This window comes from Myotis lucifugus, unplaced genomic scaffold (assembly GCF_000147115.1).
Source record: "Myotis lucifugus unplaced genomic scaffold, Myoluc2.0 scaffold_16, whole genome shotgun sequence".
NCBI lineage: Eukaryota > Metazoa > Chordata > Mammalia > Chiroptera > Vespertilionidae > Myotis > Myotis lucifugus.
In genome coordinates this window covers 11,391,236-11,414,996 of record NW_005871064.1, presented here as the reverse complement: position 1 = coordinate 11,414,996, position 23,761 = coordinate 11,391,236, and the positions used below count along the sequence as shown (strand labels likewise).

Below are 23,761 nucleotides of genomic sequence, written 5' to 3'. Positions count from 1 at the left end.
CAAAAATGAGTGTAAGACAAATGTTTCCTTTCAAAGAAGTTCTAGAAAAATCCACCTCATGAAAACTACTTTAGTCTCTTCAGGAAAAATAAAAACAGGACTGTTCTGAAGTAAAAGAGACTGAAGGAATTAATACTAGATGCAAGGTCTGGGAATAGATTCTGGTTTGAACAAATGAGCTATAAAGGATGTTTTAGGGAAAATAGAGAAATTTTAATGTAAACTGGTCACTAGATGAAATTAAGCAATTTTCATTAACTTTATTATCATGATAATGTTATCTTTATCTACTTAAAAAGTGTTCTAAATTTTTAGAGATGTATGCTCAAATACTTAGAACATTAGAATATCTCTACTAGGTGTATCGGTTAATAATGCAGATTTTGTAATTAAAGAAAACAGGATAATTTCAAGAGAAACATCAAAAGTGCTTTATTTAAAGTAATATCCATCGCTAGCTACACATTTCCCCCATCTTTCAGGTAATTTGTGGGTACCGTCCCAATAGAACTTTTCTTGTTTTGAGGCAAACCATTCAGAGACCCAATTTTTCACTTCTTCGTATGTTTTGAAGTGCTGCTCAGAAAGTGCATTTGCCATTGATCGGAACAAATGGTAATCTGAAAGAGCAAGGTCTGGTAAATACTCGGGTGGGTTAATACTTCCCAGGCAAGATCTTTTAATGCAGTGGTTCTCAACCTTCCTAATGCCGCGACCCTTTAATACAGTTCCTCATGTTGTGGTGACCCCCAACCATAAAATTATTTTCATTGCTACTTCATAACTGTAATTTTGTTACTGTTATGAATCATAATGTAAACATCTGATATGCAGGATGTATTTTCATTGTTACAAATTGAACATAATTAAAGCATAGTGATTAATCACAAAAACAATATGTAATTATATATTCAATATGTGTTTTCCGATGTTCTTAGGCGACCCCTGTGAAAGGGTCGTTCGACCCCCAAAGGGGTCGCGATCCATAGGTTGAGAACCGCTGTTTTAATGTGTCTTTAACTGGTTTTGAAGTGTGTGATGGTGCGTCATCATGAAGCAAAATTACTTTGCCATGTCTTCTGGCACATTCCGGTCATTTCAAAATCAAAGCGTGGTTCAAACTGATTATTTGTTGTCGGTAGTGATTAGTATTAATGGTTTCACCTGGTTTTAGAAGCTCATAATACACCACACCTTCATGATCCCACCAAACGCAGAGCATTGTCTTCTTTCTGAAGTGATGTGGCCTTGCAGTCAATGTTGACGGTTGACCTGGATCAACCCATGATTTTGTGTATTTGGGATTCTCAAAATAAATCCACTTTTCATCGCCAGTAACAATTTGATGCAAAAAAGATTTTCTTTCATGCTGTTGAAGCAACATTTTACTGATGACTTTTCGGTTTTCCATTTGTCTTTCGTTCAGTTGATGTGGCACCCATTTTCCTTCCTTCAAAATCTTTCCCATTGCTTGTAAACCATCTGAAATTGTTTGCTGAGCAACGTTTAATCATTCTGCAAGTTGTTTTTGAGTTTGACATGCATCTTCATCCAATAATGCTTGTAATTGTTGGTCTTCAAACTTTTTTGGTTGACCTGGACGTTCTTTGTCTTTCACATTGAAATCATCACTTTTAAAACAACGTTCGCAAGTATCTTGAGATGGAGCATGTTCACCATAAGCTTCCCGAAGTATTCAGCTGCACTTTTTTTTCAAAATAATGAATTAAAACTTCCTGCAAATGCTCTTTTTTTGGCACAAAATTCGACATTTTTAAGTGTAAAAATATCTATGATGTTAACACCTTCAGCAAATTTGACATATGAAGTTTTGAAGCTTGTTGTCAATACAACAAAATAGCATACATATCAAATCGCATATATCAACATATGTGTAACTCCATCTATTGAAAAAAATCCGCATTATTAACCAATACACCTAGTAAATTGCTTTAAAATACCTTGGCATAAAAAAACCAGCTCCTGACAATTTACTCTGTACCATGTTAGACATTAGAATATGCTTAATAACTTTAAAAATTAAAAAAAAAATTTCCTTTTTTGTTGTTAATCCTCATCAGAGGGTATTTTTTCCCATTGATTTTTTTTTTAGAAAGACTGGAAGGGAGGGAGGGAGGGAGAGAGGGAGGAAGGGGGTGGGGAGATGGAGAGAGAGAGGGAGAGAGAGAGAGAGAGAGAGAGAGAGAGAGAAAGAAACAGCGATGTGAAAGAGACACATCGATTGGTTGCCTCCCACAAGATCCCTGAACTGGGCCTGGGGATAGAACCTGCAAACACAGGTACGTGCCCTTGACCAGGAATTGAACCCATGGTGACCCTTTGGTGCACGGGCCAATCCTCCACTAGCTAGGGCCAAAAACACAAAGTTTTATTAATGACTTGACCTCTTCTAGAAATTTTAAAATATGATAAAATAAATTATCTTTACTGACTTCATTCTACAACAATAATCTAACAATGTTAGACTAAATTCATCTTACACGCAATACAAACCAGATCATGTACACTGAAGGAACTTGCGCAAAGTTAAAATATCAGGTTTAGCCTGATAACAAGGGTAGCTCTGTGAGATGTGGGAGATGAGGTTAGCATTTGGATTTAGATTCTTAAATCCTTCATTAATTGAATATGTGATGATGAGGAATATTTTATCCCATTTGCAAAATGAAGATGATAATTGTACCCTTGGAATTATTTTAAAGTTATTTGTTTAAGCCAAAAACAGTTAAGCAAAAAATCTTGAAACTATAAAGCCTATACAGATACACTGTGACTATTCTGGCAATCATATTATTTTCTTCTTATTCCGTTTGTGCATGGGCCGCTAAAATAAAAATCTTAACAATTTTTTAATAAAGTTTAAAATATTTTTTCCACTAAATAGCTCATGTGATTTGGATATTTTAACTGCTATCTGTCCAGAATGTTTTGACCAATTTAACTCCATTATTTTATCTAATACTAGAGGCCCAGTGCACAAAATTCATGCGGGGGGAGGGGGGTTCCTCAGCCCGGCCTGCACCCTCTCCAATCCGGGACCCCTTGGGGGATGTCGGGCCTAAACTGGCAGTCAGACATCTCTCTTGGAATCTGGAACCGCTGGCTCCTAATCACTCACCTGCCTGCCTGCCTGATCGCCCCTAACTCCTCTGCCTGCCTGCCTGATCGCCCCTAACCCCTCTGCCTGCCAGCCTGATCGCCCCTAACTGCCTCTGCCTCAGCCCCCACCACCGTGGCTTTGTCAGGATGACTGGAAGATGTCCGGTCGACCCAGTCTAATTAGCATATTACCCATTTATTAGTATAGATTGCTACCCTATTATCAGTTTTCATTAACACTTAGATGCCTTCACATCTCCATTTGTCTTTTTGCTGCAGATAAATGTAAAACAGCAATTAATTATGCCTTTTAAAAATCCTGCTAATTTGATCACCTTATGCACTTATCTACAAAGGTCTTTGGTCCTCCCCACCCCCTCCATTGTTTGGTTATGATTGCCTTCATCCCATTTGTTTCATAAATCTTTCTTGATTAAACTGCAATCAACATATTTTAAAAGACATGCTGATAAACTTCAAGCAAATAAGAGTGTACCTCAGAGAAGTGCTACTATTTGCAGTAGTTTCCACACCAGTACTGATTTCTGTCATCAGGTCTGAGAGGGGAAAGTTTTCTGGAAGAAAATAATAGCATTGCAATTAATATCTCCCTTCTATTTCCCAAACAAATAATAGGAAATCTAATTTTCTAAACTCTCTACACAAGTAGGCAACAAATATTTGGACTATGCTATCCTACAATATAATCTTACAATATAAACTATTCCTCACAAATAAAGAGTTCTCCCTCAACACATATTTTTGCTAAGTTCATCTAAAGCAGACAGTTGTTAGAGAACGTGATCTGTAGTCTTTGAGGGCTTGGAAAGGGTTGTGGAGGGGCTGGAAAGCAACTATCACACTTTCCCATAAACTCTGAGCCAGATGAGATTCTAAGCTAAATATGCATTTCTAAGATTCTTATGTTGCTTATATAAACGTCACAAAGGACTTATCCATAGCAGAATTCCTAAGAATAAATTAATCTTTACACTAAATCTAGATAGTAGGGTTCCAGGGAAGAGGGTGAGGGAAGTGCTCCCCCTTCCCCAAAGTCCTGGGGTGAGTAGGACCAAGTGGCAATAGACCATTAACTGTCATACCATACCAAGCAAAACTAAAGATTTTATATCCACTAGTCTCATCAAATCTTCACAACTATGAACTAAGGAATACGAGTGTCTCCATTGAACAGATAAATACTCCAAAGCTTAAGGAAACTGAGTGGTGGAGCTGGGATGCAGACCCAGGTCTGCTGAATTCCAGTCCCAGCTTCTGGCTGCCACACCACGCCTATGCTGCCATTCCCTTTAGACCTTTAGAAAGTCATGGTCATTCTAATTTTATTTATAGACAACGTCCCTATAATATAGTACCTATATCATCATAGCGTTCCACCCAGACTACAGACACTCTTGTTTCAGGTCCAAGGGGAGGCACGGGGCGGCCCTGAGGCAGCTTCTTCATTCTGGAACTGGGACTGAGCTATATGAGGCAGAGAAAAGCAGGATAGGAGAAAAAAAAAAAAAAGAACTGGCTTAATTAAACTATAATCATACAGACCTCAAGCTACCCAGTGACATAAGTATCGGATCTTGGGAAATCAGTTACCTTTATTAAGTCTCAACCTAGAACAGAGGAATGAAGGCCTAACATCCTCAAAGGACCCCAATAAATTTAATAAATAAATAAAGAACAAAAAATCCTCAAGGGAAAAAAAACTATATTAAACTGACAATTAATAATTGAAAATTTATGATTTGAGTTCATCTATATGGCCAGAAAGCAGTGTTTTTCCTCATCATGGTAACATTACTGATTTACCTGGAAATCCTTATCTTTTAAATGTCCCACCAGCAAGTTATTCCTCATTCTCATACCAATTACAATTGAAGCCCCCCCAAATTCCTTTGTGTTGTCAGCAGAAAGAAAAAAAATGTTGCTCAGGTCTTCACTATCATGCAGTTTTCTTTGGCTTCCCTGCCCTCCCAGTCAGCTGTAAGTTCCTTTGAAAGGCTAACAGAACTATGAGTTTCCCCTTTAGCAAATGGCACTCTGAGTCTCATCTACTTTCAGGGCATGCATCAGACCTGAGTTTATGCTAAAGCCCTAAACAAAGCTATGTTGTACAGAAAGAAGGGAAAATCCCAAACTGAAGTTGAATTTTAAGAATAATGATGCTTGCCCTGGCTGGGTGGCTCAGTTGGTTGGAGCGTCATCCCATACACCAAAAGGCTGCACATTCGGTTCCCAGTCAGGGCACATATATAAGTTGTAGGTTCGATCCCCACTATACAGGATGCAAGCGATCGATGTTTCTTTCTCTCTCTCCCCTACTTCCTCTCTCTAAAAAAATCAATAAATATATGGGTGAGGATAAAATAATAATAAAAATAACGCTTGTACACACAAAAATATACATGTTTTTACCAGATGACCAGAGACCATGACAATTCCCCCAAATTCTTATTTCTATCATGACATTCACAGAAAATGAATGACCGAGAGATTTTCCCCAAATTAGTGACAGATACCCAGGCAACTCTCAGACACTATTCTTTTAGCATCATGGCTCCTAATCAGCTTTGAATCTCTGACTTCCTACATCTGACTTCCAGCCCTAGACTTGAAAAGCTCCTGTGATTAGGTCAGGCCTACCTGGATTATCCCCCTTTTGATTACCTCAAAGTAACTTTAATCACATCCACAAAACCCCTTTGCCATAAAATGTAACATAATCACAGTCTAGCTCATCATATTCACAAGTTCCACCCACATGGAAGGGGATGACATTCTACAAGGGCAAGAATCATTGGGGGTCATCTTCGAATTCTGCCTAATACACTGACCTTTTTCCTGCTCAACTGTTTTTTTCTGCATCTATTGAGATAATGATTTTTCTTTTTTTAGTTTGTTAATTATTTAAAAATTCAGTATGTAATAAATAAAAAACAATGTGCTTTAAGAGTTTTCATTCTTTGGATTTTAAGGAATAACTAACTATGCTGGCATTCAGAAAATGAGTATAAGAACAGCCAATCACTGACTATTAGATCTGGCTAAAATCCTGCATTACCATCCAATAGACTTGTTCATCTCCCAACTGTATTCTGTAAAATCTTTTTAAATATAGCAACTCCTGATTTTCAAAATCAGTCTACTTCAAAGTGTCCTATACAACTTAACTTTTTTGCCTAAAGCAATTTTAAAGGTGAAAACTCCTCCCATATACTTATGTTAAGAACTAGAGGCCCAGTGCACGTGTGCACCAGTGGGATCCCTTGGCCTGGCCTGCGGGATTGGGCGAAACTGGCTCTCCAACATCCCCTGAGGGGTCCCAGATTGTGAGAGGGCACAGGCCAGGCCGAGGGACCCCACCAGTGCACAATCGGGGCTGGGGAGGGACACGAGAGGTTGGCCAGCCAGGGAGGGACCCCGAGAGGGCTCCAAGGAATGTCTGGCCCATCTCGCTCAGTCCGGATTGGCCGGACCCCAGCAGCAAGCTAACCTACCAGTCAGAGCGCCTGCCCCGTGGTGGTCAGTGCATGTCATAGAGACTGGTCGACTGTCTGTCCCTTGGTTGTCAGTGCACATCATAGCAAGCGGTTGAGTGGCCTTAGCATATCATTAGCATATTACTCTTTGATTGGTTGAACGGCCAACCAGACACTTAGCATATTATGCTTTTATTATATAGAATCATTTTCACTATGGAAGGAGCCAAATTAAAATCCTTACAACAGAAGAATGGCTTCAGTCAAGTTTACACTTCTTTTGTCTTTTTTATTATTTGTTTTAAATATATTTTTATTGATTTCAGAGAGGAAAGGAGGAGAGAAACATTAATGATGAGAGAGAATCAATGATTGGTTGCCTCCTGCACATCACGTCCCCTATTGGGGATCGAGCCCACAACCTGGGCATGTGCCCTAACCGGGAATTGAACCGTGACCTCTTGGTTCATAGATCAACACTCAACCACTGAGCCACACCAGCTGGGCTTATTTGTTTTAAATCAATCTTCTTATACTTGTGAACTAGTTCTGTACTCTTGATATTACTTACTTAGTCACTTTCCAGTAAGGCTTAAGAGGTAACATGAGACCCTAGACAGTTTGGCTCAGTGGATAGAGTGTCAGCTTGTGGACCGAAGAGTCCTGGGTTCGATTCTGGTCAAAGGCACGTACCTTGGTTGCAGGCTCCTCCCCAGCCTGGGCCCTGGTCAGGGCACGTACAGGAGGCAACCAATCGATGTGTTTCTCTTCTTTCCCTCTCTCTTCCACTCTCTCTAAAAATCAATGGAAAAATAGCCTTGGGTGAGGATTAAAAATAACAAAAAAACAGGTAACATGAGGAGAAAACACAGATAAAGACATAACATCCATTGATATGGTAAGAAAAAAGTAAAATGCTCTCTTCTTGTAGTAGCTGCTGTGTACCTCACTCAGTGTATTCATTCATATATTGAGCTGTTCTCCAAATTGCTACCATTTGTATATAGCCAGACTTGTTTAAGTTGAATGTTGCACGATTAAAGATGTGAATTGTAGAGGCACTGCTCCAGTTTTAGTAGATATTTCTGGTACTAAATAAAAACGTAGGCTTAAGAAGAAATGGGTGAGAGAACCAAACATGGTACTAGAATGGCTAAATCAAGGGAAACAAAGGCCGTCTTAGAATGAACTATTTGTTGCAAGCTAAAAAAAAGAGAACCATGAGAATTTGCTTTTAAAAATGGAGACACTAATGAATCAGTGTAACTATCGATTACTCTCTGGGTTAAAGGCAAAAGCTTTGCAGGCATGATTCTATAATTACCCCCACTATAACTTTTTGGAGATCTAACAACGAAGTGACTTACCCTCTGTGAGGAATTAAGATTGTCTGTGTGATTAGGGAAAAGCTCAAGTGTCAAGGATGGCTGTTTCAGAATTCCTGGCATAAGATCCATATTTGAATCACTGTCTTGGTCCGAGATGTTACTTTCCAATGAATCAGCTATGGCATAAGAGAAAAAAAATTATAATACCTACTACTTGTTTGGAGCAAAAGTGTGTAAACTAATTATGCTAGTAGTCTAACCTAAGTCACTTAAACAAAGCATTACTTCTACAGCATGGGTTGGCAAACATTTTCTGTAAAGCAGGGGTGGGGAATGTCCGGCCTGCAGGCTGTATAAAGCCCTCGAAATCATTTGGTCTGTACTTGCCAAGGCATTAGGAGTGAGTTAATTGTTTGACCAAATATAGCAGGCCAATTTTTAAGTTGACAATTTTGTATGGCCCGTGAATGTTGTTATAAATATCCAAATGGCCCTTGGCAGAAAAAAAGTTCCTCACCCCTACAAGGATCAAGTAATAAATATTTTAGATTTCGCTGGCTGTATAGGCCTCTATCACATATTCTTCTTTATATTTTAATGATAATCCTTTAAAAATGTAAAAACTGCTCTTAGCATTCTGAATTTGGCCTGTGTCCTATAGTTTGCCGGCTCCTGTCCTACAGGATAACTGAAGTAAGATTTGAAAATATTTCACTTTTCAGATGTAGATATAATAAAAGCCATCTGCTAATCTCTGAATTATTCTGATTATATAGCAACCATATAGCATGGTGCTAAGCAGCACTGGGCAATCCTAGTCTCTGTGATTAAGGAATGATCTGACTGGAGGCAAACACACAGAGAACTATAAAAAACAAAGGAAGACAACTCTCAAGAAATAGGAGGAGGCTGATTTGGAGCAGGGGCACAATTGGCACAGGGGATATTTCATGACAGGAGGTGAAGACTCAACTGTGGGAACTGCTATAAGGACATGGATCTAGCTGTGGGAGAACTGGGTTGGTGCAAGCAGGCTGGGCCAGACACATAGGCAGGGACTTGGCCCAGAGAGGATAGATAGGGCCTGGCTTCTAGAATTAGGTGGTAGATCATAGCCTTGACATGAAGGCAAACATCTGCTAAGATACTGACTTAGATCATGGAAGGCCACTATTGCCAGAGACACACTGGCCCCACAGTATGAAATAGGGAGGGGCCTAGAGTGGGAAATCAAGGGTCCAAGTAAAAGGTTAAGGAGGCTACCAAGGTAGGACCCAAAAAGTCATTAGCCTGGTGATGAGACAGTGAAAATATGATGTGTGGCATCCCATTCTCCAGATGGCCTCAATGAAGAAAAGGGTAAACCTTCCACCCACTGCTTTGTCAGGTACAAAGATATGGGCTTAATTTGTAAGAAGCAAAGGTTCTAGGAAAAATAAGACTGAGTTCTGACTGAAAAGTAATGATCATCCCTGATCCTTACAAAGAACACTTTTGATCACCATCTTTTCTAGGCTGCTGAAGTTTCTCCTGCTCAGTTTTAGATAAGCCAGAGGCCATCATGAGAGCCTTCCAATTGTAAGACTCTCTGGGTTCCATATAAAGGCTCTCACAGGAAATAGGGAAGTAGGTGGGGGCTCAAGCATAATTAGTGAAATGAATAAACTGAAAAACAAGGCTTCTATGTATTGATTATAATTAAAGAAAAACAAAATATGGGTTGAAGTGGGTCTCCTTCACTATTTAAAGAATATAATTAGAAGGTCAGTCTGCTTGTCTTTAACTACTTTTCTTTAAAAATTTAAGAGGAGCCAACATCCTGTACCTTTGCATAATCTAAAAGCTATCATGCTTTAGAAGCAGAATGCCTTAGATGACTTCAGAATCTCTCCCAATGCAATAATACTGCACAAACCAGTGAATACAAAAATAGATCTTAAAATAGCACCATACAAAAAATGCTCTTACTTAATGACTCCACGGGAGAAGGAACCACAAAAGATATTTCTGTAAGGGCATCAGCGTAATACAGCACCTTCTTCTGGCCATTGAAAATACTAGCCCCAATATCTTCAGAGGAAATCACTTCATCTAGGAATGAGAACACTATGTTACTGCTCCAAAAAGTGAAAAAAAAACAAATATTATCCTGCTTTGTGAAATTTTAACTGGTTAAGAAAGTGATAATAAATAGAAGGTACATTTCCAACAAGAACCAATTAGTGTATAAGAAGAATAAATTCTACATGTTCTTTAAATGTCTTCACACGAACTTTAAATTATGAAATTTTAATTTCATAGTCTCTAAAACTTCTGTAAGTCAGACCACTTCTGATTAGCAGGGCCTTTGGTTCACCTGTATGCAGCAGATTAAGGAAACAGTCTTTTTGGAAGAGGCAATGATCAAAAGAAACAAGACCACTAGAATCCCTCTGAAGGGAGCAGGCAAGTGTCCGCGTGTGTACTCTTGCTAAGGCATTTTGGTTCCTGGTTTCTCTCCGCTGCTCCTCAGCTCTGCTCTGTTCCCCCTTCCCCAATGGTCAGTGATATCATATAAAATGTACAGGAAGTTTTAGTAATAGTATCTGCTCTAAGCCAGCAAGATTGAATTAATAAAAGTAGCATTCCTGAGAGTTAGTATAGTTCTCCATTAAAATGAACACAATTAAAATGTCCAATCAGTAGTACATAAAAGACCAACAACCTGAAAAAAGTTGGGAAGAAATGAACAAGCAGTTCTCAGGAAAAAAAATAAAAAGATGCTAAAAACAATCATACTTTAAAATAGAAAAGTTCTCACCTAACAGATTGAAAGATATCTAATGTTGGTGAGGATGTGACAAACAGAAAATTTAGACCAGAGTAGCAGACTATTTCTGTAAGGATCAGAGAGTAACTGTAGGCCATGACTACTCAAGTCTGCTATTGTATCAAAGACAATACATAAACAAGTGTTTTGTGCCCTAACTGGTTTGGCTCAGTGGATAGAGCGTCAGCCTGTGGACTTAAGGGTCCCAGGTTCGATTCCGGTCAAGGGCACATGCCTGGGTTGCGGTTGCGGGCTTGATCCTCCGTGGGGGACGTGCAGGAGGCAGCCAATCAATGATTCTCTCTCATCATTGATGTTTCTATCTCTCTTTCCCTCTCCCTTCCTCTCTGAAATTAATAAAGATATATTTAAAAATAAAAAATAAAAATAAACAAGTATTCTGTAAGTTATTTAAAATTCTAATAAAACTTTATTTACAAAAACAGACATGGGCTGTAGTTTGCTGACTCCTGGTTTAGACGCTGGGAAGGCATTTTGTACCTACTGCAGTGGATACTATGTTTACTGCTTCAATACCCAGCCCACCCTCCCCTACTCTGTGTAGCAGGTGTGAACTGTGGGCAGGATTGTCTCTTCACTACCAGTTCTACCTTGTCTATAGCTCTCTTCTGAGGGTCATTCCAACTCTCCTGCCATAGCAATAGATTGGGTTGGTCCAATCCCTGAGTATCTCAGGATTTGGGAATAGAGAAGTTCAACTAATCTCTTCTATTCAGGCTAATGTGGTATGTGAATGTAGAGCCTGGAATTGCCTTTTTGCACTATGAGAGAAACCAGGCTGGGAACAAAGCCAACACTTGGAGGGCTGAGCTAAAAGAAAATTGAAGAGAAATAGAACAAGAGTGCTGATCAAGTGACAACAAAATTGTACAGTAATCTGCAGCTTTCAGTTACATGAGGCGATAGATGACCATTAAAATCTAGGCCAGTATGGGTCATGTTTTCTGTTACTTGCAACCATAAGCATCTAACTGATATATTTATCAAATTGAAAAATATGCATATCCTTTATCAATTCTAATTATGGGAATTTAGTCTATAAATATACTCAAGTTCATAAGAATATGTGGGAATTAAAATTACAGTATATCCTCAAATAATTTGATTCAAATTTGGTTGAAATTAGAAAAAAATTGCAGATCACAAGTCACAGTGGTATTCAATGGAAATCTTGAGAAACTATAATCATGTTAAAGAAGAACCTGATTATTCAAAGCATTGGACACAAGCATTACCCACTGCAAAGAGATAACATTAACTTTCCAGTGACTGCAGAAGCCCTCAGAACAAAGAACATCAGCCAGGTGGGGCAAAGGTCTTCAGTTTAAATTTAAACTTGCTCTGGTACTTGTTATCCTCATTACAGTTCTTCAGGAGGATTTGTAGAGATGGGACTGTGAATCTCTCAGAGATAGTCAGCTGTTTAAGTTTTTTGCTTTTTAATTTCCCTATTGTAGAAAATATTAAGATGTCCCCTTCCGTCCCTTAAATTACAAAGGTTTTTATATAATGTCCCAAGAATGTAACCTTTAATGATAGCCACTAAGTCTCTAAATCACACCTGTTAATAGAAAACTGTACTTATTAGGCAAAATACATTTGTTAGGAAACTGTGTTATTTGCTATAGATAATCTAAATTTATTAAAATACTGTTACAGAAAATGAAATTTGTTTATTCACACTATAAAAAAGAAATTATGTTTGTGATCATTATATCAATTAACTCTATTTTCATATACTAGTATAACATTTATTTATGCACAAAAATGTCTGGTAAAATATACAAACTATTATTAAGTGACCTCCTGTGAAGACTAGGATTAGGGGAAGGAGATTTTCCTTTATATATCTCTGCTTATTAGTTTTAAAAATAAGACTACAAACTCATAGTAAAGGTGGGGCAGGGAGGAAGGGGACATCTGCAATACTTTCAGAAATAATAAAAAAAAGTAACAAAACAAGAAAAAAAACAAAGAGCTTAATGAGTTTTACCTTGTTCTGGTCTTTCGCCATCATCACAACTGTTTATAGACCAACTGGTGGAAACATGCCCAGTCCAACCAGGATGTCTGCCCACATCTACTGACCAGCCAAGGGAGAGCAAAAATTCTAGGAAATGTGGCTGAACATTTCTGGAAGACTCCACATTCTTTAAAATCTGAAATACATATCATTCATCAGCTATAATAAAGGAAACAAGAGCATATCAAAATGAATCTTCATAAAAATCAGTTAGTTTGGAAGTATTTGACAAATAAAGTCTAAGTTCAGAATAAACTTGGCAATATACAACTGCAGTTAAAAAAATGCATGCTTTTGAGGCAGATTTGAGTTCAAATCCTTGCTGGGCCTTGGGCAAATTTCTTAACCTCACTGTGTCAGATTTTTCATCTATACCATGGGGATAATAATGATGACTGTGAAGATTAAGTGAGATAAAGCAAGTAAAGCCCTTAGCTGCCCCGCCCCCCCCCGCCGCTACCCCAGCAAAACAATTATTGAACCAGACTTGTTTATTAAAAGTAAACAAAAAACACTTTGTTCCTGCCTTCACAGAGATTACTGGTTAGTGAAAAACATTACCTTTGTATGTGATCATTTAATTATAAATCTTGACAAATGCTATCAAAAATACAAATCTATTAAAAACTCAATAAAGGTTAGGTATAACAAAAGAGCATAAAAACATCCGTCTCTTAGTCCAAAGAAGAGCATGCAGTCATTCCAGAAAAAAATGAAGGACCAGAAGGTTCTCTCTTCTTCATTAAGTACCAAATTTAATAACTGGACTTTTTCTGGTCCACAAAAGAAAAGCCCCTAATTCTGAAACAGTGGTACTCACAGGAGTGAGTTTGCCCTCCAGGGGCCACTTGGCAATGTCTGGAGACATTTTTATTATCTCAACTGGTGGGGAGCTATTGGTATCTAGTGAGTAGAGGCCAAAGATGCTGCTAATTCCTATTTACAGGACAGATCCCTTAAGAAAGAATTCTCTTGCCCAAAATAGCAATAGTTATGCTGTTGAAAACCTTACACTAAAGAGAGGAAATGTGACATCCTCTACAAATTAAATGGGAGGTGGAGGAAGACGGAGGGAATGTACCAAAATCACCTGTGGAAATTCTTAAACCTAAGATTCTCTTAGCCCACTCCAGACCTTCTACATCAGAATCAGCAGGGGTAGTATCCTGGAATTTCTATTTTTAAAAGTCCTCCTGCCCTGAGATTGATGCAGCCAGTCCACATACCACTGATATAGTTCATACAATGCTAATCTATGTTAAGATCGTCAGGGGGCCTGAAAAAATCAAAATATGGGGTGTTACATTTATTTCTCAATCCACTGGGTATCACTGCCAGGCCATCTTCTGTCAAACACATGATCTCTTAAACACTTTTTAGTAATGTAACTATTTTGTTTACTCCTATCCTTTCATATATTCTTATAAGTGCCAGGAAACTGATTTGACAGCCAGTTCCAGTTTTCTTCCAATTAAAATTTGTATTCATAAGTGAAACTTTTAAATAAACACTTTCTGAAAATTGAGTCAAGATGCAGTAAGTGAATAAAATTCAACCTGAAGGCCACTGGCTGGCAGCCAGAAATTATTCTAAACCTACCCTGTGGCTAGGTCTCAGCCATTATAAAAGAGGCCTCAGAAAATCTTCATTGTTTCATAGTAGCCCTCACTCCCATGACAACTAAGAAAACTAAAATAGTTTGAATTACCTTAAGGGTTTGAGTCTTCTTGTACAAGTAGGAGAAAAATAGTCCTATTATTCTCATACAAACCACGCATTAGACTTCCTTCGAAACAGATCCCCAATCCCTGCAATTAACCCAATTCTACTGAGGTTCTTCCAAAAAACTTGAGTCCAACAGTCTTATTCCTGGCTACCACAAGCCTACATTCTCCCAAGAACCAAGCATATTAAACTCTCAATGAATTTTGTAAAGACAGAGTTCTCTTTTATCTCCAGAGCCTTTATATATGCTATTACTTGGTTAGTGACAACCTGCTTCTACTTTTTATCTACTGCCAATGCATATTTCAAATACCAGCTTACATGTCTTTTCCTCCAAGGACAACTTCTTGAAACCAGGTTAGGTGTTCCTGTTATGGAGCCTATAACATATTCCTATTAGCACACTTTTCTATGATTGTTCATTTAATCATCTGTCTTTCCCATTAAACAGCAGTTCTAGAAGGACAGAAACCTTGTAGAGCTTGTTCACACCTATAACCCTGGTACCTAACTGATTGCAAACTCTTTTTAAAAAAAATATATTTCTTTATTGACTTCAGAGAGGAAGGGAGAAGGAGAGAGAGATAGAAACATCTATGATGAGAGACAATCATTGATTGGCTGCCTCCTGCACACCCCCCACTGGGGAACGAGCCTACAACGCAGGCATGTGCCCTTGGCCGGAATCGAACCTGGGACCCTTCAGTCCGGAGGCTGATGCTCTATCCACTGAGCCAAGCTGGCCAGGGCGAAAACTCTTAATACTTACAGAATCAATTACATGAAATGAGAACTTTCTCATAAATCAATCTCCTTTTCTAGTAGGGCTCCAATAATTTGAAATAGTGCTAACAGTATAGATGTTTTGTGACTTTGGTAAGTTTCTTAAGGTGTTCTCAATTTGATTAGCTAATGGTCTTACAATGATTACAGTAAAATTCCAAGATCTTATAGTCACAGTGCCCTACACATCTGTATACTGTATTTTACAAATCTTCCTTTGGCCCTTTCCTAGTCACACTTGGTAAGCCTGCCTATTCCATGTTTCCACTATGCATTTCCAACAGACACTTCAAATCTCTTGCCGTCCACTGTTTTTCATTCTCACCTATCTTACAGTTTTCTTCACTCTTCTCCTACTCACTTTGTTACACGTATACAACCATGTTTTACTTAGTCTTCTGTTTTTATCCGCTATTTCAGGTGTTATTTTCCCCACTGCACACTATGCATAACTCAACTGAAATTATTTGCTTCTGAGATTACCTGGAAGATGAGCTCCTTCGGAGGAAAGACTGTTAATCATGCCTATACTCTGGCATGTTAAGCCACAGGGAAGATGTTCAGTAAATATCCGTTGTGTTGTTTTACTCTAAAGCAATCAGGCCTAGCTTTAGCTTTTTGTGGCTAACCTTTGGTATTTTAGTTTCTTTTGTCTTATGAATCTGAATTTCTTAAGAGGAAGAAAGACATGCTATATAGCTTGGCTCTAAATTAATTCATTGAGAGTCAAGGCTTGGGACTCCAAGCACCATAGTTTTCATTAATTCAGTCTCTGAACTGGTTTACAAGTCTTTAAGCATCAAATATAACTTATCTCTTACTACGGATAAGCACAAGCCATGTACAATTTTTTATATTCACAACCATACAAATTATCCCTCAAATTCAGAAATCTTACCTCCTGGTTTGTTTTCTGACCTGGTTTCATATAGAAAATAAAAACTGTGTCGAAAGGACGACAGGGCAAGAGATCCAGATACCCAATGTCATCAAAAAATCCAGGTATTGTGGAGTCGAGTGCAATAAGGTGAGGAGGTAGACGACTATTTGCAGGTTCCTACCACCAAAGGAAGAAAGAAGAAATTATTTCCTCTTTTCACTACTCTGATTATAAAAGCAATACTTGTTCATGGTTTAATAAATAGTAAATATAAACTTACAAAGTGGCAGGAATAAGCACACCATAATCTTAAACTAAAGAAACAATAGAACATTCTTGTGTACTTCCTTCCAGTTCTTGCATTTGCCTTTTTTTTGTTAAAGATAATTGAGATCATATACATTTAATTTTGGATCCTATTTTCTCTATAACATATCATGCTTTCTAGAAAACTTTTCAATGTACTTTTTTAAAAATCATTCATTGCTAGTGGAAATGCAAAATGGTAGTCACTTTGGAAGACAGTTGGCAGATTCTTGTAAAGCTAAACATAGTCATACCATACAACAGAACAATTGCACACCTTGGTATTTATCCAACTGAATTAAAAACTTGTATCTAACAAAAACTTAAACACAAAAGTCTATTACATAACATTTCTAGCAAGGGCTTGGGCAGCACCCTATAACCAAAGACACTGATTATTCACACTAAGTGAAATAAGTAAAGACTACAAATAGCCTCATGTCAATAGAGGCCAGATTTTGCCACTAACTGAATTTGCTACAAATGTACAAACAAACTTCTGGTTCTGAGTTTTTACTTTGAAATCATGAATAAGAAATTGTGGAGCTGTAGCATCCTGTAATACAGCTTGTAGGGCAAAGCCTCCAAATTCTTGTCCTTTTAAGTAAGCTATTTCATTAGTTTGTTCTCCTGGATGACCTTCTAATCCAGGAGCATCATATGCACATCTTATATCTCTTAACTTTTAAAATTTTTCCTCTAGGTCCTGTGAAGTTTGTTAGGGTAACTTTTGTCAATATCAACAGCTGTAAATTAGGTATTTTTACACTGTATTTTAAAAAATATATATTTTATTGATTTTTTACAGAGAGGAAAGGAGAGGGATAGAGAGTTAGAAACATCGATGAGAGAGAAACATCGATCAGCTGCTTCCTGCACACCTCCTACTGGGGATGTGCCTGCAACCAAGGTACATGCCCTTGACCGAAATCGAACCCAGGACCCTTCAGTCCGCAGGCCTATCCACTAAGCCAAACCGGTCAGGGCTACACTGTATTTTTAACCAGACATTATAGCTATAGTAATTAAATTTTGTACTTGTTTGTGTGGTGCTCTTAATTTTCTCATTTAACCATTTTATTGATTCTCTTATGATTGTCTAATTAAACGCCATGTTACCTATGACCTGTCTTCTTTCAATAGTTTTTACCCCTTAGTTTAATATTTCATTGACTTTCCTGGTTTTTTTTTGTTTTTTTTTTTTAAATATATTTTATTGATTTTTTAACAGAGAGGAAGGGAGAGAGATAGAGAGTTAGAAACATCGATGAGAGAGAAACATCGATCAGCTGCCTCCTGCACATCTCCCACTGGGGATGTGCCCGCAACCCAAGTACATGCCCTGGACCGGAATCGAACCTGGGACCTTTCAGTCCGCAGGCCGACGCTCTATCCACCGAGCCAAACCGGTTTCGGCAGACTTTCCTGGTTTTGATGTAACTATATCTATGTAAGAGGTTACTATTGGGAGAACTTTCCTATACATTTTTTTTTTTACAACTTTCTATTAATCTACAAATTATTTTCTTTCTTTATTTTAACTGACTTTAGAGAGAGGAAGGGAGAGGGAGAGAAATAGATTTGTTATTTCACTTACTTCTGCATTAACTGGTTGATTCTTGTATGTGCCCTGACCGGGGATCAAACCAGCAACCTTGTTGTATTGGGACGATACTCTAACCGACTGAGCTACCCGGCCAGGGCAATCTACAATTACTTTAAATTTTAAAAATTTCATTGACTAAATAATATAGCAGTCAAGGTCGATACCCTTTGCCTCTGATTTTAACAAGGGGTACTTCAAGTTTCTCATGAGCTACAAGTTAGAGAGATCTACATTACTAGTTCTATTTAATTTTTTGTTTGTATTTTTAAATCAGAATGAATACTATTCTATTAAATACTGACTTACTGTTTTAATGACTAATCTACTAATACAATTAAATTATTCTCTTAATTAACTTTACTAGTATTTCCCAATAACTAACTCTCCTTAAGTTCCTAGAATAAATCTTACTTGGTTGTGGAAGGTAATTTGCTTGACATGCTATTAAATTCAGTTTGACTAGCATTCTCCTTCATATACATATTTTTGTATATAGATTCATAAGACTGGTTTATAGCTTTTTTGTATGTGTGCTGTCAGGTTTAAGTGATTACAAATACCCTGAGGTTCATACAATAAACCAGGAAACTTTCTTTTTCCTATGTTCTGACACAGATGACAAAGCATGAACATTATTTTTTTGAAAGCTTAAAAATTTTAACTAAAACAGATAACATGAATGGAAAATTACAATCTCAGGGACAGTGCTATTAGGACTCCTCTCAACTCCCTTCAGTCCACAGGATGTAACAATTTTCTCCTAGTATATTTTTATTACTGCTTTGACTCTGTTCAGTTTTCTTCATTAGGAATATCACTAATTATTTGTAGGATGTATCTTTGTTCCTTGCCTTCCATATTTGCCATTGTATTTTTCATTATTTCCTGCCACTGTATTTCTCATTATTTCCTCTCTTCTCCTTTCTTCTGCATTTTAAAAGTTTTTATGCTCATACTCCCCATCACCAATTCACTTTTCTACAACAATAAAACATTTTCCATCTACATGCTGAAATCCAAAATCAGACACAAAGTTCTCCCTGCTTTCCTAAAAATGTTAAATGGCCTTTAACCAAGTAGTTGCTAGGGAGTAAGGGCAAGGGACAAGTTGTGCAATAAGCAACTTCTTGCTTGACAACATTCAGTTGTGCTTTTCAAAACAAAGTGGTCTTGGTACAGCAAACCCCAAATCCTCCACAGGCAGGCGGATTTCACATTTTAAAAACATCCTGTTTCCACATCTGTAAAATAGGACAGCATCACTTCCCTTGTAAAATTGTTTTAAGGATACTAGAATTAAGAATGGCAATATTTACCTTACAGGCTGACTTACATTATGCAAAATACTTACTACATAAAGCATCTTAACATGACCATAGTGAGATGGATACTTTTGTTACCCCCATTTTGTAAAAGAGGAGCTAAGACTCAGAGAAGTCAGGCAATTTGCCCAAGACCACATAGCTGGCAAGTAGTGCTGCCAGGACACAAACCTACACAGTCTGATCTTAGAAAATGCACAACATAAGCAGTGCTTGGCTTACAAATATTTGTTCCTTTTTAAAAGTGCAGCATCAACTGCAGCCCATCCTTTCAGTAATAAATTTTACTAGGGAAAGATTTTTAAGATTCTTTTTCTAATTATCTGTAGGTGTCATTTATGTGTGTGATATGGGCCCTACATTATCCTGAAAAATTCAGAGCTAGATGTATTAAATTCTTTCTATTCTCATAAAAATGTTTTAGTTATCAATAGCTAAATGCTAGTTTACAAATATATTTACTCATAAAAGTTTAGGAAAATTACCTTCAATGCTTCTAAGGACAAAAATCCAAAGTGTGAAAGGAAAAGGCGTGCTGTTTGGAATTCCTGGGCAGGAGGTGGGGGCTTACAATCCGTAACTGGATCAGGAAAACTTCTCTTCTTCAATTCTTCCTCGCTTTGTTGTTCAAGGTGTATTTCATAAGCAATCTGCTGGGCCATTCCATTCCTTAATTTTTCATGTCTCTCTTCTAACTGAAAGAAGCCAAATATTTAATCTTTTCAAACTATTATAAAAGATATAGGATCATTCTTAATTCTAAAATGAAAATAAAGCTATAAGCAACAAAGTAAGTAAAGATAATTTTCAGAGATCAACACTGAGTTTCAATTCAATACAGTGTATGCAAACAGGCAAACATGTTTCAAGGTTAAAACAAATACCAAAAAAACTCCCCTATAGTCTCAAGAATTGCTTCTCCATCTTCACCCTGTAAATGAAAGCATTGTCTCTGCTTCCCTTCAAGAAAAGGGGCAGAGTTGTTACTCTCATCCCTCTTCCAGACCACTGTCTATCTTCATTTTGTAGTGACCCCCCACATGTTTTGAAGTCTTTATCCATATGGATTACTCCACTAATTACTCTGAACTTCCCCTGACCCTTCTGATTCCCTTCCAATCAATTCTAGTTTAAAATTCACCTTCTTTGGTGAGCAATGATCCTTCTAACAACCTGGTTTATACAGGGTGGGGAAAAAAATAGGTTTACAGTTGTTCATATGGAAAATAATACAATAATTAATAAATAATAATACAAGAATAAAGTGTTTTACATACAACTGTAAACCTACTTTTGCCCCACTCTGCATTTCTACAATCTGCTCAATCCTTATAACTTTTGGCCCTCTATAAAGCACACTTTTGTATCTCAGATGTGCTTAACTTTCAAGAGTTATAATTCTGAAATTCCCTTCTCCAATCATAAGCCCCCTTTCCTGCTACCACACTTTCACTTTCCATCACTAGGAAGTATCCAACCCATCCCTATATTTTCCCAGGCCATTAGCATCCTCTGGCTTCATCTACTTCCCAAACAATTCTAAACCCCCAAATATGTTAATACCCTTTCTTAAGCATAGAAATGGCTGTTGTTCCTTATTTTCCCATATTCTCATTCCTGTTAATCTCCACACCAAATTTTTTGCTTATGCCTCCAGATCCTAAGGACTTTTGAATGCCTCCAAATCCTAAGGACTTCTGAAGTTACTTACAACACAGTAAGTAACGTCACTACAAACAATGCTACTTAACCTTACCTGGGCTGCCTGGCAATTTTAAGAGCCATCTTTGATTCCCTATTTCACTGCTAAGAACTAAGATTAAAGTTTACATAAACTCCTTAAATTTTCCTCCTTTCTACCTCTAAATGTCTCTGAACCTTTACCTACTCTCTCCTTTTCTCCTGTCTTACCAGAAGTATCCCCTGTCTGGATACAATAATATAGACTCTTGACCCTACTACCTCCAGGGCCTTACTCTATTAATCATTTCCCTAGCCCATCTTATAGTGTTAGCAGACACAGACTTCCTCCACTGGTTCCTTCTTGTTGACCACTAAGCATGTTCATTTTCTTCTTATCCTTGAATTTTTTTAAAAAAGAAAAGAAGCACTAGCCAGTTTGGCTCAGTGGATAGAGTGTCGGCCTTGCAGACTGAAGGGTCCCGGGTTCAATTCCGGTCAAGGGCACATGCTTGGGTTGCAGACTTGATCCCCAGTGGGGGGAGTGCAGGAGGCAGCCAATCAATGTTCCTCCCTCTCTCTCTCCCTTCCTCTCTGAAATCAGTAAAAATATATTTGAAAGAAAAGAAAAAGAAAAAACCTAGCCTTGCCTTTCCTTACTAGGCTTTATCCACTCTGTATCCTTCCTTTTACTGCTAACAGTATGGATTATATTCACTGCCTCTCATTAAACTTTCACTCCACAGCTCCTTATACTCTGTTGCCAACTTTAATACTCCTTTGAACCTATTCTCAAAGGGCAGGTACAATTTCATGCCAAAATCCTGGGGCCTCTTCTTAGTGCTCCTTCTCCCTTATCTCCCTAGCACTTGATAAGGTAGGCAGCCTCCATTTCTGCCCTCTAGTCTCTCATGCCCTGACACACCTCTATCCCCAACTTCTTAAAATTCTTCTCCTTTGAACGAAAATATCAATTACTTAATCTAATTACTTATCTGAATTAATCTAAAGCCAAATACATTTTTCCTGTCTTCCCAAACCTGTCTTCTTCCTAATGCCCAGATTTCTATAAATGGTACCAATATCTTCAATTATAACACAACTAAAACTCAAGCTCAAAAATCTAAAGTTCTTTGGCTCTTTTCCTTCCCTCATCAAGACAGCTTGGACCTACCTCTACAATACATTCCAATGTTTTAACTTCCACTATCAATGAGGTAGTCCTTCCTTTCTCCTGCCTGGATTGTCATAATAGTCTCTGAATTGGTCTCCTTTCTCCAAATGTCCTCCACTAGAGTCTGATCATGTCACCACACGACTGAAACCTGCCATGGACCAGCCTATGCAGCCCAGTGACCTCTCTCTAAGAGACGCCAGTTCTGTTCAGTCAGCCACAATCTATACTTGTCTTACTATATAACCTCCTGGATGACAGAGATCCAAATAATCTTATGAATTGCCTCCAGTAACACTAAAAAAAGGCAGTGTCTTAAGCCTGGAAGTTGTTTAAGAATGTTTATAGTCATTCTCTTAACAACAGCTGACAATAATTCATCTTACTTCCTCAGTGACGATTTCATGCAAGTCTGGAATGCTCAGATCTGCTTTCACAAAAGGAATCTTATCTACTTCTTCAGGAAATGGTCGATGTTTCACAGTATATTTAAATCCAACATTATTTTTAGGAACTGGACGAGGTTCAGGCACAAAAAGCTGTTAAAATAAAACAAATAACATTATGTTTATTACATTTGGTGCCATCTATAATGACATGCATTTCCCTGGTCTCTTAGATGCCTATGTTTCTCTAGGATTACATAACACAAGAACTCAGTAAGAATCTGCAATTACCTTTGATAAATAGCCTGTGTACTGGTGTACTCTATTATATATTTGTAAGATCGTTCATCAAATTATTATAGATTTTGTGACTGATAAATGGGTTGTGGACCTATATTGCCCAGGCCTGAATCTCCTATGTTCAGTTGGAAAGCCAATGGGTGAGGCATTTCAGAGCTTAAGGCTCAAACTTTCTTCTTCCCCAAGACTTCTCAAATCATTCCATAGAATAAAGTACAATTTAGGTCCACTGGGCATCACTACTCAGGGAGTTCAATTAGAATCTTAGTATGGCTTAACTGAAAGAGTATGGGCACCAAATCTAGGTCTTCATGGCTTTAAATCCCTACTTTTAACATATACAAGCTGTGAGACTTCTGTTTTTATATCTAAAAAGAATGTTGTAAAGATTAAATAAAAATGTATTTGGCACATATTAAACCATCAACAAATTTCAGGTCCTTTCCTAATCTCCTTTCTTCTCAGTCTTCAATGCTTAAGTACTACTGACAGAATGTGAGCCTCATGATGTTGCATGTGCTCCTCTCAGAGAGATGAACACATCTCACCCAACAGAGACATATAAGATATTAAATGGTTTTAGACACATACTCTAATTGCCCTTAAATGCTAGTGAAATTTTATTAAGTCATGTTTTAAACAATTTTTAGTAACCTAAGTAAAAACTTACAATGTGCAGTATAAAAAATGACTCACATTCTATTTAAGTGTTATTGTGTACAGAAAGGAAAAAAAGACTGGGAGGAAATCCACTAAAATATTAACAGTGGCTATATACTTCTAAAGAGGACACAGGTGATTTAA

General features: G+C 37.7%; 1 protein-coding gene across 1 annotated transcript in view; it reads right to left on the bottom strand.

Moving 5' to 3' along the window:
- RALGAPB (Ral GTPase activating protein non-catalytic beta subunit) overlaps positions 1-23,761 on the bottom strand; it is an 83,098-nt gene that overhangs the window by 5,609 nt on the left and 53,728 nt on the right. The window contains exons 21-28 of the mRNA XM_006085168.3: positions 22,658-22,810; positions 19,903-20,112; positions 16,202-16,360; positions 12,766-12,931; positions 9,911-10,033; positions 7,982-8,118; positions 4,497-4,605; positions 3,617-3,695 (exon numbers count right to left, since the gene is read on the bottom strand). Of these exons, the coding sequence (XP_006085230.1) occupies positions 3,617-3,695; positions 4,497-4,605; positions 7,982-8,118; positions 9,911-10,033; positions 12,766-12,931; positions 16,202-16,360; positions 19,903-20,112; positions 22,658-22,810 (1,136 nt within the window). The remainder of the gene's footprint in view (positions 1-3,616; positions 3,696-4,496; positions 4,606-7,981; positions 8,119-9,910; positions 10,034-12,765; positions 12,932-16,201; positions 16,361-19,902; positions 20,113-22,657; positions 22,811-23,761) is intronic.